Consider the following 17054-nt stretch of genomic DNA (forward strand, 5'->3'; position numbering starts at 1 on the left):
CATTCCTTAATCTTCAATCTGCATGTATAATAGCGGACACAACAATATAGTTAGGACATATATATATATAGTGCAGGCAATATGAACGAGATGGGGTAGAAATAAATCACTTACAGAACGTAGCAACTGATGATAGATTTGTCGAGCTCGCGCAGATTGAAAAGCTGGAACAATTCACTCAGATGAATTTGTACAGAGTATTGTTTGAAGTGATGCTCATATCCAACTTCCGCATAAATATAATCTTTGGCGTTTTTATGTTTTATGTAACCCTTGTACCAGTTCAGCAAACCTTTCATTTGTGGAGGTAGATCCTCTTCCTGCGCAGGCTCGACGAGAGGCCCATTCTTCACATATGAAAGTACTACCTCCTTCACTGGCGCCTCATCAAGGCCTAACAGTTCACGAAGAGTAATACCTAAGTTGGCCGCTTGTTCTCTGGCACTCGTTACAGTCAATCCCTGTGCTGCCGCAGCTTCTATGATTTCGGGGGCATCCGGACCGGCGGCTGTCACTATAAGCGGGGCAATCGATTGTTTACTTTGTTCCCCGAGCTGGGCAACAACTCGTTTCCCGCTTTGTGCACTTTCTAATTCCGCTTTCTCGGCCTCCTCTTTCTTCTTATTGAACATGCTTGCCTGATTTTTTAGTTCACGTGCATAGTCGTCAGGCAGATTCTTCGCGGCTTGGGACGGTGTGTTCAAAAATGACTTAGCCCACTTCTTTTGCTCATCAGAAAATACTGGCTTGGGCTCGGGCTCTCTTTTCTTCTTGCAGCCCGCCTTCCATTTCTCTAATTCAGCAGTCGCGGCCGCCTCGACTTCCTCGGCACTACGTTCCCATGGCCTCGTGGTGAGAGGCTTCAGTGATGGCTCCGGTACCTTTGTTTTCTTAGGTACGTAAGGGTCCGGGTTAATAATCCAGGACTGCTGCTTCTGCTTCTTCGCCGGAGGTGGATTGGGGGGCGGCGTACGCACCCGCCGGGCGGACTAGGGCGGTGGCTGCTTACCCGCCGGAGGTGAATTGGGGCGGCGTCGGGCCGACGTGAAGGAGGTGTAGGTGAAGCACCACCACCACCACCGCCACCGCCGCCACCACCACCACCGTAGGGGGTGGACTTGTTGGCGCCTCGCTTTGGAAACTTGATAAACTTCTTCTGCCATAGAATGAACTGGCGCTTGACATCTCCAAGTCTTGTCGCCCCTTCAGGTGTAGCAATGTCAATGTCCAGGTCCTCAAACCCTTTGACTATGTCCTCCACCGTGACACGAGCATAGCCATCTTGAATGGGGTTGTTGTGGTGGAGTGCTCCAGGTGGTAAAGCACTGCCGATGGCTACCTTCATGGACATGTTCCCGATAGGATAATACAAATGACATGCTTTCATCTCCTTTATATCGTCCACGGGGTAGCGAGGATGCTCCGGTGCAGTAATTTCGACCACCAGAGGCTCCGGTGCAGTAATTTCGATCGTCGGTGCACCAGCCGGTGGGGCCTCCGTGGAAGCCACGCTGCTTCTCCGCTGCTGGCTTCCGAGATCCAATGGATGATCTTCATGCTGCGCCCGAGCTGCATCTCTTTCGGCTACTAGTACACTCACGGTTTTCTTCATGACATCCATTTCCGATGCCAACCGCGCCACAACATCTGCTTCCCGATCCATCTTTCTCTCACGGCTTCTGTAACCGTACGGGTCATCGTTCTGGGGGAACCCTACTTTCCACGGAATGTGCCCCATGCCTCGTACACGTCCTCCGTGTTCAGGATTCCCGAGGGCTTTTGTCAGGGCGTCGTTCTCTCTGTTGAACTTGATCCTCCCCTCTTCAGCATCCCTCATTGCCTCAATAAGCTTTTGGGTGGGTTTAATTATTTTGCCCTGGTAAACACACTCCCCTGTCTCCGGGTTCAGCGATCCCCCATGCCCGTACCACCAGCTTTTGGCCCTTGGGTCCCATCCCTCCATACCTGGATGGATTCCTCGCGCCCTCAGCTCGTTCTCCATCTTCTCCCACCTAGGCATCCAAAGGCGATACCCTCCTGGCCCCATAATATGATTGTACTCCTTCTTGGCCGCATTTTCCTTATTTTTTTTTCGATATTTGAAGGAACGGCTCCGATTTCTTTTGCTTCACAAATTCTGGCCAATCATGTTGCAGTTTCTCATATTGTCCTTTGAAATCCGGAGTCTTGCCCTGCTTGACAAAGTCATGGGCTAGATTTTGCTTGTATTTCCGGAATGCGTTGGACATCTTAGAAAGAGCGAACTGTTTGACTAGCTTGCACCTCTCCTTGTTTTCCTCAATCTTGTTACCCTCCTCATCGTATTTGCGGTATTCCGGAGGTAGAACGAAATGTTTCATAAGCTTGTTGAAGCAATCTTTTTTTGTTCTCTTATCGACAAAAGTGTAACCAAGACGTGCCTTATTTGGCTCATTCCACTCCTGGACGGTGATCGAGACGTTGTCTCTAACAACGGCTCCGCATTGGCTGATAAACTTGGTGGCGTTCTTGCGGGGCTCCAGCGGCCTGCCGGTTGCTTCCTCGACAACCTCGATGGTGCATGTTTCTCCTGGTTTCATCGTCTTGGTTGCGCCACGCTTTGACGACGTACTCGATTGTTTCGACGATCCGACCGAGGGCTAAAATAAGAAAGAGAGTCGCGCGCGTTAGTACACGCATATTTATTCAAATCGATCAGTTAGTTTGTATCACCAGAGGCTCAATGTATATATATACCTCGGCGCCGGAGGTGGTTGCTACTTCCAATTGAAGATCGTCGTTTATCGACGTTTCTTCGGCATCATCTTGCTGACGGCGCCCTTCATCTTCACCCTCAAGGTTCAGATAAGAAGAGATATCATCTTCTTCTTGTCCGGTCGGCACATATAGAATATCGCCTTTTATGATGCCGAACATATGGTCTTCAAGGTCCGGATCATAGTTGTCCATAATCGGGTCAGCTCTATCGTCCGCCATATGTCAGTCGTCCTGAAAACATGTAGTCAAAACAAATTAATTGTGTATATGCATTATCATATCTCTTCTACATATAAAGAGAGAGGGCGATGAGGGAGGCGAGAGGGGGGACGCAGTGACCGCGTGACCGAGAGAATGGTGGCGGTGGCGAAAGGGCGGTGGCGGTGGCGAAAGGGGGGCTGTGGCGGTGACCGCGTGACCGAGAGGGCGACGAGGGAGGCGAGAGGGGGGACGCGTATTAGATGTGTATGCGGACGATTTAATTTCACAAAAGAGGTGGTGTGCAAGTGTTGCATTATGTGCTCTCTGATATGTGTCATGTCACTAAAATATTCTGGACTTTTAATTTAATTTAGAAAAACCATTATTCGAGTATCTACTTAACATATACAATCTTAATAATTAGCTACTGCAAGCATTATGTGTTATAAAAATATGAGTTTGACCTCCCTGGATAGGTTACAGTGATACAAAAGTAGTGCAATTGGAATTATTCGAAAACGATTTATAGAATTTGAATCATCTTCGAATTACTGATTCGGATAGATTTTACTAAAGCAAGTTTGTGCACGTATCAAGGTTGTACAAATCCTATACCAAGTTGAAGTACATGTTCTGAGGATTCCAGAAAGTACAAAATCATCAAATTTGGACCAGTAGATTATTTTATACAAATTTTATAGTGTAATCTGGTCTATTTCTCTATTTGAATTTTGACGTGAAATCTAACACAGTACATATGCTATATTATGGCATAATGGTGTTCTACAGATTGTAAGCTTTTCGAAACTATAAAATTTACAAAATTTGGCCCTACGGTTGATTTTATACGAATTTTACAAGTTTGGACAACAAATCTGGAATTTAAACAATGTTTGACTGCTTTTGACTGGGGGGCTGACTGTGCAGGCGACGTGGCGCAACGCGATTGGCTGCGAGGGGGATCACGCGGATCGCCCTAGAAGGGCTGTGGCCGTCAGATCGTGGGCGATCTGGACGGTCCAGCTGGACGGCGTCCTGGGGACTAAACGGGCGGCGCCCGGCCGGAATTTCGCCGGCGGCGCGGAGCTCGCCAATGGCGATGATCGGCATGGAGCGTTCCCGGCGACATGCAGAGGGGGAGAGGGGGCACGGCGCGTGAGGTGGCGGCGGCGCAGCGGCGGCGGTCTGGGGACGTAGAGGCGAGGCGTTCTGCGGGGAAACGGCGTAGAGGCGGCGGCGCGGCGAGCGACGTTCTCGGCGAGGCGGCACGGTGAGGCGAGAGCGGCGCGGCGAGGCGGCGGCGCGGCGAGCGACGTTCGGCGAGGCGGCGCGGCGCGGCGAGCGACGTTCGGCGAGCGGCACGGTGAGAGAGAGACGGCGAGGTGGTGGCGTCGTTGGCGGCGTCGAAAGTGCGAACGGCGAGCGTCGAGAGCGAGAAAACGAAGAAGCGAACCGCTCGGCGCCGCGCGCAAATATATAGGTAGCAGCCTTTAGTCGCGGTTGGGGTCACCAACCGCGACTAAAGGGTACCCTTTAGTCGCGGTTGGTGACCCCAACCGCGGCTAAAGTGTTTTTTCGCCGGTTTTTCGGTTTCTCGCGGGAAGGACCATTAGTCGCGGTTGGCCAGGCCAACCGCGACTAAAGGTCTTTTTTTCAAAATACTTTTTAATTTCAGAATTTTAAAATACAAATAATATCTCAAAAAATTCAGAAAAATAAAACTAATTCAATTCAAAATTTTAAAAATACAAATAATATATCAAAAAAATTCAGAAAAATAAAACTAATTCAATTCAAAATGTTGATAATACAAATAATACATCAATAAATTCAGAAAAATAAAACTAATTCAATTCAAAATTTTAAAAATACAAATAATACATCAATAAATTCATAAAAATAAAACTAATTCAATTCAAAATCTTGAAAATACAAATAATACATCAATAAATTCAGAAAAATAAAACTAATTCAATTCAAAATTTTAAAAATACAAATAATACATCAATAAATTCATAAAAATAAAACTAATTCAATTCAAAATCTTAAAAATACAAATAATATATCAAAAAATTAAGAAAAATAAAACTAATTCAATTAAAAATCTTATAAATAGAAATCTTTCCGCCTCCCTCTTCCCACCAGTTTTTCCCACCAGTTCTTCCCGGCCGCCTCTGTCTTCTCGTTGGCCCCCTCTTCCCGCCTCTGTCTTTCCGTCGACCCCCTCTTCCCGCCTCGTCTTCCCGCCATTTCTTCCCTGTCTTCCCGCCTCTTTCTTCCCGCCAATTTCTTCCCGCCAATTTCTTCCCGCCTCTTTCTTCCCGCCACTTTCTTCCCGCCTCTTGTCTTCCCGCTCCCATTTTTCCCGCCATTTGTCACTACATATATGTAGCCCGGCTTGGCCAGCATTATCACATCTCTACAATCTCTCATCACTCTCTCATGGCTTCCACCGCACCCACTCTAACCTACCAGCAGGTGGAGGAGCTTTGCGCCTCGAACTACCCTTGCCCACCGGGCTACCGCGTCCCCGCCGGCTGGAGCCTAAGCGCCGGCGGCGTGCCGGTCCCTCCCGTCCCTCAGGGTACTGCGCGCCGGGCGGCCATCACGAACCACTACTACCTCGACCTCACGCCGGAGCAGCGGATGAATCCCCGCTGGCATCCCGATAACCAGCATACTTGGGACGCCTTCTTCATCAATCGGCGTGAGAGGGCGCTCGCCAGGTATGAGGAGGACGGTCTGCCTCCTGGAAACTTCCACGAGGCCGGCCGTCGGCTATGGTGGTACGGCCGGACTCTGCAGAGCGTCATGGACTACATCACGGCCGGCGATATCCCCTGCCTGCGCTACCCTCAGTTCGAGCCACGAGCGCCGCCCGACGACGGCAGCGACAGCGACGACGACGGCGGCAACTTAGAAGGCGACGACTACCAGTACAACGGCGGCGGCTATGAAGACTACGAGTATGCATATTATACGCCTAGGCAGGAGTATGACTAAATCACTCCAAATTTCATGTATGCACGAGTATGACTTAGTCACTCCAAATTTCCTGTATGCAGGAGTATGACTGAATCACTCCAAATTTTATGTATCATCAGTGCTATCTCGAGTCAATTGAATCATTCGAAAATGGACACCAAACACATCACGGGTAATATAATTCACATGATCCATTCAACAAAGTTTGGTACAATAAATTATTACACATCATTTCTTTCCTTGTGTCCCTGCTTGCTTACGATTGTGCCGTATCCATGGAGCATCCTCATCATTTAACTTAATGCTTGGGTCGGTGTTCACTTTGAAGGGCGGAATTTCAGCAAACATATTATAATCTTCTGACATGTCTGTCTTGTCCTCCACTCCCACGATGTTTCTTTTCCCTGAAAGAACAATGTGGCGCTTTGGATCATCGCATGATGTACTGATCGTTTTCTTATCTTTCCGTTTCCTCGGTTTGCTACTCATGTTCTTCACATAGAAAACCTGAGCGACATCTTTCGCTAGGACGAATGGTTCGTCAAGGTAACCAAGATTGTTGAAATCCACCATTGTCATTCCGTATTGCTGGTCCACCTTTACCCCACCTCCTGTTAGCTTGAACCATTTGCACCGGAACAAAGGGACCCTAAAGGAGGGTCCATAGTCAAGTTCCCATATCTCCTCTATGTAACCATAATATGTGACCTTTTGCCCATTCTCGGTTGCTGCATCAAAGCGGACACCACTGTTTTGGTTGGTGCTCTTTTTATCTTGGGCGATCGTGTAAAATGTATTCCCATTTATCTCGTACCCTTGGAAAGTCGTTATAGTCGAAGATGGTGTCTTGGCCAACATGTACAGCTGATCTACAACATGATCGTCATTCATTAAATGTTTTCTCAACCAACTGCCGAAAGTCTCCATGTGGGCCTTCCTAATCCAGGATTCAGGCTTCCCAGGGTTGTACGAGCGTAAAATATTCTTGTGTTTCTCAAAGTACGGAGCCACCAAGCTGGAATTGGTCAGAACTATGTGGTGTGCTTCAGTCAGAGAATGGCCGTCCATACATATCGTTGATTTCCTTCCGATCGTGCCTTTTCCACTTAGTCTCCCCTCGTGCCGCGATCGAGGAAGACCAATCGGCTTAAGGTCAGGAACAAAGTCAACACAAAACTCAATTACCTCCTCATTTCCATAGCCCTTGGCGATGCTTCCTTCTGGCCTAGCACGGTTACGAACATATTTCTTTAATATTCCCATGAACCTCTCGAAGGGGAACATATTGTGTAGAAATACAGGACCGAGAATGGAAATCTCATTGACTAGGTGAACCAGGAGGTGCGTCATAATATTGAAGAAGGATGGCGGGAACACCAACTCGAAACTGACAAGACATTGGATCACATCGTTCTGTAACCGTGGTAGAACTTCTGGATTGATTACCTTCTGAGAGATTGCATTGAGGAATGCACATAGCTTCACAATGGCTACTCGAACATTTTCCGGCAGGAGCCCCCTCAAAGCAATCGGAAGTCCAACCGCGACTAAAGCCCCCCACGTGCACCAGCTGGCCACCGAGCGCCCTGGGCCCAGGCCTTTGGTCGCGGTTCGCCTCCCGAACCGCGACTAAAGATCCCATTAGTCGCGGTTCCTTTTGCTTCGCGACTTATGGGGCTGGACGGAAGCCTATTTTTCTACCAGTGTTTGTAGGCTTGTAGCTCCCCTGTTGCATAACCGCCCATAGAAGTCAACAACCTCGACACCTTTCTCCTCCAATTTCTCCTCCAAATGTCCATGAACTCATAAGTGTACATGCACAAATCTAGGGAATCTTAGAAGTGCTATGTTTTCTACCCTAGACCTATGTTGATGTAGCTTAGCTTTTCTAATACTTTCCTTTCCATGCTTTGACCATGTTGGTTTCCAAGTTCACAAAGGGGATTTTCCTAAGTCAAGTTCATAGGCATTAGCACTTGCCGTTATTTGCAGTGAGGATATGCAGACCTCATCTCATCTAGTCCGAAAAATCACAAATCATTTTTTGTTCATTCATGACAATAAAAATTAATATGTTAGTAAGGTTAGCACCCAAGAGCAACCATGTTTGTCTTTGATGTTGCCTTTGAAGCCTTTAATTTTCTATCTTTTTACTACATTTTATGATTTAACTTCTTCGACGATTCATGCTTTTACAAATTTCCAACTTTAGTTAGCTAAGTAGCTTCCTATCTCGGAGTTTATTGAATTTTATCTTTTCAGTTACGTACATTTTATGTTATTTTCTTCAAATTTGAGTACCTCTAAAATCTCAACTTCTTGTTCCACGAGAGCCTCGGTTGACGCAAACCTGCATATTTCTCCTAAGCTCCGCAAAAGTCGAAATGTGTCATTGGCGTGCTTGGTCAATTGTTTGGCATGCGGCAACGTGGGATTTGTACAATGGTTAATGATGATCGACCCATTGATGATTGTCTAATCTCAAGTCTGTGTCACTGGATCGAGAAAGATGGGTGATAAAGGTGGCAGATGTGCCTAGGCAGCCTTGATGGGTGTTTTCCCTCAGTAGTGTCTCGAGACTGTGTGGGTAGCTAGGTCGGTCCGTGTCTTTGTGTTGTGCAGTCATTTGTAACAATTTTGTCTGATTTCTATTAATGGATTGTGCACAATTTGCTTTTGGTTAATGATATACTATATGGAAAAAACTTTTGTCTCCATTTAAAATAATACTAGTACTACCCTCGTTTATAAAAGGATGTCTTATATTTGTTAAAATTTAGGCCTCTTTTCATTCATAGGATCTGTATAGGAATTATGTAAGATTTAGATTCTATGGAAAAATTTTCTACACAAGTGTTTGATTTATAGGAATATATCCTGCAGAAACTAATTTTATAGGAATCTTGTAAAGGAAAAATTTCTTTGCTACAATCAAACAAATTTCATCTTTCCATTGAATTCAAGTAGACATGACATCTCAATCCTATGATTTTTCTATTCCTATACTTTTCCCTTCCTATGAATCAAAGGAGGCCTTAGATGTGTATGATATTCTTTATGGACGGAGGGAGTAGTAGTTTTATGGATAGAATTGCGCGCTCCTCCGACAAAATGAAATAAGTTCACAATCACATTTAGCTGCGTACGCAGTCTTGTAATCAGGATAAAACATATTGAATCCATGAATCTGCTTACATACGTATGTACAACTGCAAACAAATCAGAGATGGCCCAAGTCCCAAGAACAATGCAAAAATGGCGGACGAGGGCACAGGAAGCCTAGCTCCTAACGAAGTCGAGCCGTATAACTATAAACTGAGTACTAAGCTAGAGCATGGCCGCCGCGACAAGCAGAGAGGAGCCGATGCACGCCGCCCAGGTGCCGCCGCTAAGGCTACGCGGACTGCCGGACCCGCTTCCTCTGGCACCGCCACTGCCGCCGATGTAGGCTCGGCCGCCTCCACGGCCTCCGCTTCCGCCCTTCCCTTCCGCGATGCTCGCCACCAGGCAGAGCAGCACGAGGAGGAGCGCGCAAAGTAAGAAATGTCTCGTCATCATCTTCTTCTTCTTCTTCCTTGCTTGCTTGCTTCCCAGCTGCAGTCTAGAGCGCACGCGCCGATTCTTGTGGCTGTGGGTGAGATTTCTTTCCCGCTGTTTATCTACTGCTTCAACTCGATCGATGTCGTGGGCAGCTGCTGCGCGCATGGATATTTATACAAGGATCCAGAGTTGACCCAGCCTAGTGTTGACTGGTCTACGTACGCCACGTCGATGACGAATCCACAGATTGCGGCTGGGTAGCATTCTGTATCTGAATCCGTGTGCAGATTGAGTCAGAATTGGGAAGGAGTACTACACGTTTCCAAGGGCGGATCCAGCATGTAAGCCAAGGGGGGCAGCTGCTCCCACTCAATTTTCACTTTCTTTGTAATATGCCATGCCAAATAGTGATTTGCCCCCACTTAAAAAAAAATATTGCTCCAATTAGCACATCTTTACCCCCTCTAAAATTATTTTCTGGCTCCGCCCCTGCACGTTTCCTGCACGATGGATGAGAGGCTGCAATAGTTTAGCCTATCAGTATCGAGGTTGTAATGGTTTAGCCTATCAGTATCGAACTATCGATCAGATTATTGATGATAATGGTCTTCCGTGTACGGGTTATTGAAGAGAACGATTCGTATCCTTGTAGGTTGACAAGATCATACGCGTGTTATCCGAGTAACTGCAATACAATATCTGCGAGTCTACTTTTGTGATTTGTGGCACATAATGTATGCTCCAGGTTTCCTGATAGCGAAGCTACGCGGTAGACGCACGTGCCAAGTAGGTTCGTCGTTACCTCACACTGCAATGGCTTGCCGAGTTATGTCAGTGCATACACACGCCTCTAAACTCTACACACGGGTGACCATTGCTTGCCGGCGAGAAAGTGACTTCCCATGCCAGACGAAAATGGGCATGTGGCTCGGCAATGTTAAGATGAGAAAAAAAAAAACGAGCTGCTGAAACGAAGAATATTTGTGGCTTGGAGGGGCCCGAGGCTGAAAGGTTACGTGCTTGAGATTTTCTTTAGGACAAGTATGTGAGTCATCCGGATAGACCATAAGGCCCATTTATAAGTAACAAGGCCCATGTGCAGAAGCGGAAAAAGGCGGCGATACCGGCACCGGGAGTCAAGTCGATTCCGGCAGCCGGAGGGCGGCGCACGCGGACCCGCATTCCCATGGCGACTGCAGGGGCGGTGGTCACTCTCCAAGGCCAATTCGGCGAAGCTCCCCGCAGCCCACGCCCTCCAGGTTCCTCCTAGCTGGCCTCCTCCCTCTGCAGCAATTTCCGTTGCGCGATTTTTTTGTACGGAGTTTTCCGTTGTGCGATTCATCGGGGTAAAATCAAGAACCGAGCATGTCCACAATTGTTTTATTGCAAAAAAAAATCTCCAAGTACAGTTACAAATGGGCACACCCGCCACACCCACTGTAGAGGTCACCAATCTTTATTTTTCATACTGTATGACATTCTTCGTATACTACGCAACATCGGCGTAGAAATCTTGGATTGTGATCCGGACTGCTATCGGGATCCTTACGGAGTGGTGCTCGTTGTGCCAAGTCAGGCTGCCGAACGTGTAGTCTCCTTGCACCTTCCACAGAGGTGTTATGCTAACCTTGAAGGTGTGCACTTTCTTTGCGACACTGAAGACTAGGGTAGGTGGTTCAACTTTGATCTTGACTCCTAGGGGTGACTGTATATCGGATTGGTAAACTGCATCGACCTTGCCAACGTTTGTGACTGCTCGCCGCACTTTAATTGGATGCCTTAGTTCAGGAATTGATATAGAAGGAAGGTTTAGGTGATAGGCGGGCAATGTTGTTGTAATGTTGCAAATACCGTATTTCTGGATCTTGCAGGCGAAGAACTTGTTGTAATCCATTGGATCGATGTCGTAAACAAGGCCAGGATCGGCAGCTGCATCAGGATTTATGTTTCCACCTCCATAGTCAAATGGGTCTGCAACCTTCCGGGGTAGGGCTTCTGCTAACATTGGATTGCCATATTCATCCTTGGTTAATGCTTTACCCATGCAAATAAGAGTAAATCGTTGTTAATAAAGGTGTGTATGTATTGGTCAGGATAGTTTTTCATATGGATGTCATATTTATGAAATTTACCAGTGGTAACAATTGCTGATTTGAGCGCAGCATGAGACCAATGAGGATGGACAGCCTTTAGCAATGCTACGACGCCTGCGACATGTGGGGCTGACATGGACGTCCCTGAGTTGAATACATATGCATCTCCTTTGGCCGCTAAGATGTTGACTCCAGGTGCGGCTATGTCAGGCTGTTAAAGTAGTTACAACAGGGGTTCAGATAATTTGACTGTATGGAAGTAGTGCTAATTTATCAGTCAAAAGCAACATCCCTATTTCCGATAGAAATCTTAATATCACCTAACCTCATGTTTGTTCCAACATTGTTTTATAATTATAAATTATAATATAGATTGCAGTGGAAGCCAACATGATGCGCTCATTTTAGCTTGTGTACCTTGAGAACTGTAGGATATTTGGTGGACGGGCCTCTTGAAGAGAAGAATGCCACTTTTGGCCCAGGAACTTGTTTTCCTGTAATACTTCTTGCTGGCTCAATCTTCACAATTGGCAAGCTGTTTAAATTGAAGCACAGTTTAGCTGAGTCTTCAAATGGTTGCAGAGAAAACAACATCTACTAAGCGTGGCAGGTCTCAGAAAAGTGTTTTTACCTCTCGCTTCCGATGTATGTTGTAGCTTGAAACCCAATAGCATTGTCAACAATTATACATGCCATGCCCTTGCAATCATCAGTGCTCAAAAGAACATCTATGGTATATAGAGCAAATATAAAACCAGATGCCCCACCACTTTTGATGTTTGTTATGGCGTCTGAGATCATGTCTGCTGCTGGGCCAAATTTTTCTGCAATGCATAACACAACTTTTCCGTTGATTATTGTGCTATTTAGCGCCTCCGGTGAGCAACTGTAAACAGAAAGACAACAATAATTGCCCAATTAGATTCGGAAATTTAACGCCTAAAGATAAACTAGCATCTATCTACTGTTAATCAAGAAATGAAATAGCAACTGACACACCTTCCTCCATGTACAAGTGGTTTGAACCGACTTGTGGATTCATTTTTAAGCATGTAATAGAGTGACTGACCCTGCAAATATGAAAGAGTTATTCATAACTTTTGCGTGGTTGTTTGAGTATGATTAATGGAACAAAGGTGCTCTAAGCCTCTTAACAAAGATCATATTTCTCTAGTATACATACTTACCACTAAGGTTTGATTGTTTCCCAGGGTAATTGCAGTTGGAAAAGACCGGTCGATCTTGCTCGCTGCGACTGTAATGACCCAAGGAGCTGTGTTAAAAATGACTTGTGGTCGAGGCCCGCTATTTCCCGCGGCATAAACAACGGTAATACCCTTCTGGACTGCATGGAGTGCACCAAATGAGTTTTCATCAACCCCAAGTGATAGGGATAGGATGTCAACTCCATCATGAATTGCATCATCGAAAGCTGCTAGCACTGCGGCACTAGAAGCCTGCACAGTTATTGTTGGGTCTGTTGTGTCCCACCCGACCTTGTACACAGCAAGGCGCGCTTGGGGCGCACCACCACGTGCCACCCCTACTCCAAGGCCATGGAGGCTGACTCCCTCTACCACTGTACCGGCTGCTATGGATGCGGTGTGTGTTCCATGCCCATTTATGTCCCGTGCAGACATGTAATTCTTCTCTTGGTAAGCTTTGTCCACTCCTGCAGCATAGTACCGTGCGCCTATGATTTTCCTGTTGCAGTTTGTGCCCTCCCAGGCCTGTCCCAGCTGACACACACCCTTCCATCTCGATGGTATTGGTCCGTATCCATTGTCGCTGAAGCTTCTTGATTCAGGCCAGATCCCTGCATAATATGCAGTGTTTAGCAAGAATTTGCTTAGTGAAGAATTTTATAATTAACCTGCTAACAAGTAACAATGAAGGACTGACCAGTGTCAACTATCCCAATAATTACGTCTTCTCCATATTTGCTCCTCTGCAGAAGTTTACTTGCTGGCTTGTGGTTCAGGTTCATGCCAAGGAAATCCCAGCTTCTTGTGGTCATCAACTCATGATGCTGATTTGGAATAACGCTGATAACTTCAGGTAGGTCTGAAAATGTAAAAGAAAAAGTAAGGAACTATATTTCTTCTTCATCTTAAAAAGCTAAACTGGCCCCTCCTACAAATTAAAATCAGAAGTCTGTCCACTTAGTTATTTGTGTGGTGTATACAGCACAAAGTTACAAGAGAAATGGTCATAACCCGACTTAGAAATAGTCATGTAACAGTCAACTAATGATATTCATCATATTAAAAGTTCCTCACCCTTTTTACATTACACGAAAACTTAATTATGGCCAGAGTAGGTTTGAGAAAGGGGTGTGTGGAAGTTAGCTATCCACGTTCCGGAATCATGACTTGGCTTCGAGATCTTATGGGTTTCAACTCTAGCCTACCCTAACTTGTTTGGGACTGAAAGACTTGGTTGTTGTTGTTGTAGAGTAGGTTTGAGAAGAACCATAAAACTATCCCCTGGATCTCACATCATGATTGGAAAGATAAACTGCTTAAAATATGCACTTTCTATAAAGAAGCAAATTTTAATCACCAAAGATCGTCATTTCTTTCTTCAGCTGCATCAGGATAGAATTCTTCAATTTGGCTATCTTAGTATTAGATTAGCAGAGAATTAGACAACGGGTAATTTGTTTTTGTGTGGTCTGTCACACTTTGTTCATTAGGCTTGATTAAAAAAACCGTGGCCTTTCACACCTTTTGATTAGTATAACTTTTCTTTGGACCAACGACTTGTAATAAGATTTGGCTATATGCATCTAGATGCAGAGGCCAGGGGTAATGAAAACTTTCAGTTCCCAAAATAACAATTAGCGCACCTGCAAGATCTTGTGCTTGGTCATCTGTTAGCATCGCCGCGAAGCCTGAGAAGCCATGCTTGTAGCTATAAGTGATGGAGGCCAACGCCTCTTGCTTGCTGAAACAGATCAGCAACTGATGAGAAAAATGACAGCCTTACTGGAGAGCTAGGAAGCTAGTTCTTTTTACCTTCCAAGAATGGCGCTGAGCATGTCATGGTGTGAAGCTGTGACCAGAGCAGCGTCCTCATGTTTCTTCTCGCCCAGGTAGACGATATACAGCTATGCGTGGGGAGAACAGAAAACATATGTTAGCATCAAACAGAATCAACGCTATGAAATAAGATGTAGAGTAATGCATCACCAATACCTTTTGAGATCCATCTGCTCTGGTTATGCTTGTGCTTATCGTAAGGCATAAGCAGAATATGATGCAAGCTGAGAAACGCCGAGGAGAAAAGTGAAAATCCATGTTGGTATGGTAGAACACATGTTAATATGGTCCAGTTAGGTAGTGGTAGTTATAGGCGTTTTAGTCTCTCTTGTGTGATGACTGATTAAATGCCCATGTCTAGAAAGAAAGGTCAAACATATAGCCAATTTTCCGCCGTGAAGTTTCCAGGGTGTTGCATTTTCGCCCTGCTATAGCATTCAACTTAATTTCCCATGGGAGATAAGTCCATACAATCATCTGGAGTGGCATGGAAAAATGGACATACGGACCCGCCGGAACCTTGGCTGTTTTTGCCTGCTGCAATCAGCATCATGTTTTTCAATTTTCAACCCAGGGGGAGAATAGTTGCAACGGGGGAGCCCTGCAAGCCAATCTTCAACGGAGCGACCCAGGCTCTGGGGGAGATGCACACAGCACATAGCGCGGCGGCGTTTGGGCAGAGTTTGGGGGTGAGCTGAAGAGAGGGAGCGGCGGCCCGCTCCGTTACTTGTCTTCGAGATGAGCCAGGGCAGAGCATGATGAACGCATGCGCCGTATCCGCAGTGACCGCGGGAGGGGGCGCCAGGAGATGAACATGGTCGAGCCTCGTGCGGCATTTGGTTGGGCGGGCAGCAGTGCAGCATCATGTGGCTAGCCGTTTCTAGAAGTGGCACTGACGATTCTCATTTCAATAATCCTACCTACCCCGCTTTGTCCTCGGTGAGGCCTTATTTGATTCTAGAGTTTGTTGTGGAGGTTAGTGGAGATAATTTTTAATGAACCCTAAGTTTTCACTTGCTTCTAAAAGCATGTTTGGTACTATAAACATTGAATGAGTTTAATCCCCATTTATTTCCGCTTTTTCTCAAATTTTACTGTATTTTTTTTCAATTCTCAATACTCTACTTTTACTTAGTGGATCGGGGATGATGTTTTGTGGGGATTGAATGATGGTAGCGGTTTCACCCAAACTCTAGAGTATTATCCCCAGTAATGCTCGCAAAAACTTCAGTATCAAACACTACCTGACATGTTCTTAGGAGCCAGGTGTGCACTCTCGACTAACCAGTAGCCAGGAAGAGAACTTCATCCGAGAGTGGGCCCAAGGTGCGCTGCTGCCCTAAGGATGTGTTTGGTAGCATGGGCCAACAGAGAATCTCCATCTCCCCTCATACATGACGATCCCAGTTAAGTTGGGTTGAGATTTTGACATGTGTTTGGTAGCACGTGTGCGTTGATACCTGCTGTACGATGTTGTTTGCTGGGCTTGTATGTGCTAAGACATGCTCACTCGCATGTGCAGAAATATGAATTTACAAAAGGTCCAAATTTTACACAAAGCACCTTGAACAGAAAACAAAAGATTCAACTAGGTTCTTAGATCGATGGTCAAGCTTTCCGCCGGCGGGCCATGGCGGAGCTTGCTGTTGGCGGTCGTGGCGGTGCGAGGCCATGGCGGAGCTTGCTGCTAGTGGCTGTTGCGGCGCAAGGCAACGAATGAGCTTGCTGCTGGCGGTGCGAGGCCGTGGTGGAGTTTGCGGCTAGCGACCATGCTTGTGGCAGGCAGCGGCGGCGCGAGATCATGGCGAGTGGTTGCGGCGGCGGCCTTGGAGACGAGGGAGAATAATATAGTGTTTTCGTGTGGGCGGTGAGCCTCGCGTGCTGCTCAGCTAGGCCGAGGTAAGATGCTTAAATCGAGCTTCTTTGTTGGGCAGGGCCGAGGGGTATTTTTCGTATGTGGTGGACAATGGCTAGATGAAAAAATTGGACTACTGGAATGAAAATTTCTCAGTTGGTCCGGACTATCAAACACACCCTAAATGAATTGCGCGAACGTGGCCAAAACGGCATAGCTTGTACAACTCCAGAGACCGGAATCAGGCGCATTTGTGTAGAGTCCATGTCATCACAGAGGGACAGGCCCGTTTGGTAGCCTAGATCGATTTTGTGCACCACTGCGTGATGAAGAAAACGCCCCTGCGCGTTTTAGACGGGCCACGGGCCAGAAACGACCTGTTGTTTGGTCGACTAGACCACTCATATCTGCACCTGGTAGGGAAGTGAGCCCCCATTGTTTGGTTGCCTACTTCCAGCTCAATTTGGACGCACGAAAACACGAATCAATTATTTGGTTACACAAATAATAGTTTCATATCCTTACCATACTTTAAGAGTGAGAATACCATGCCATAACCTCTGTAGCTGTTGTTGAAGTAGC

The 17054-nt window shown here is 46.3% G+C and overlaps 1 protein-coding gene and 2 long non-coding RNA genes across 3 annotated transcripts; 2 read left to right on the forward strand and 1 right to left on the reverse strand.

Moving 5' to 3' along the window:
* Positions 1–10849: 10849 nt before the first annotated feature.
* Positions 10850–14933, reverse strand: LOC127344100 (subtilisin-like protease SBT3.5). The gene is made up of 10 exons (XM_051370319.1): positions 14774–14933; positions 14594–14685; positions 14425–14522; positions 13479–13640; positions 12764–13392; positions 12576–12646; positions 12208–12462; positions 11994–12111; positions 11616–11787; positions 10850–11517 (listed from the first exon to the last, which is right to left on the reverse strand). Exons 1-10 carry the CDS (start codon positions 14873–14875, stop codon positions 10973–10975), a joined length of 2244 nt encoding a protein of 747 aa, XP_051226279.1. The 5' UTR covers positions 14876–14933; the 3' UTR covers positions 10850–10972.
* On the forward strand, positions 11433–11978 carry LOC127344102 (uncharacterized). The gene is made up of 2 exons (XR_007877746.1): positions 11433–11557; positions 11646–11978. It is a non-coding gene; the product is annotated as an uncharacterized lncRNA (long non-coding RNA).
* On the forward strand, positions 13640–15693 carry LOC139838588 (uncharacterized). The gene is made up of 2 exons (XR_011755993.1): positions 13640–13896; positions 14036–15693. It is a non-coding gene; the product is annotated as an uncharacterized lncRNA (long non-coding RNA).
* The last annotated feature ends 1361 nt before the right edge of the window (positions 15694–17054 follow it).

This window comes from Lolium perenne, chromosome 3, assembly GCF_019359855.2.
Source record: "Lolium perenne isolate Kyuss_39 chromosome 3, Kyuss_2.0, whole genome shotgun sequence".
Lineage (NCBI taxonomy): Eukaryota > Viridiplantae > Streptophyta > Magnoliopsida > Poales > Poaceae > Lolium > Lolium perenne.

Excerpts from the sequence above, each read along its gene's own strand:
- LOC127344100 (XM_051370319.1), bottom strand. The coding sequence starts at position 14,875 with ATGGATTTTCACTTTTCTCCTCGGCGTTTCTCAGCTTGCATCATATTC. Across the intron at positions 12,463-12,575 it reads CCACTTGTACATGGAGGAAG|TTGCTCACCGGAGGCGCTAA; the intron begins GTGTGTCAGTTG and ends TTCTGTTTACAG. Across the intron at positions 11,788-11,993 it reads AATATCCTACAGTTCTCAAG|CCTGACATAGCCGCACCTGG; the intron begins GTACACAAGCTA and ends CTACTTTAACAG.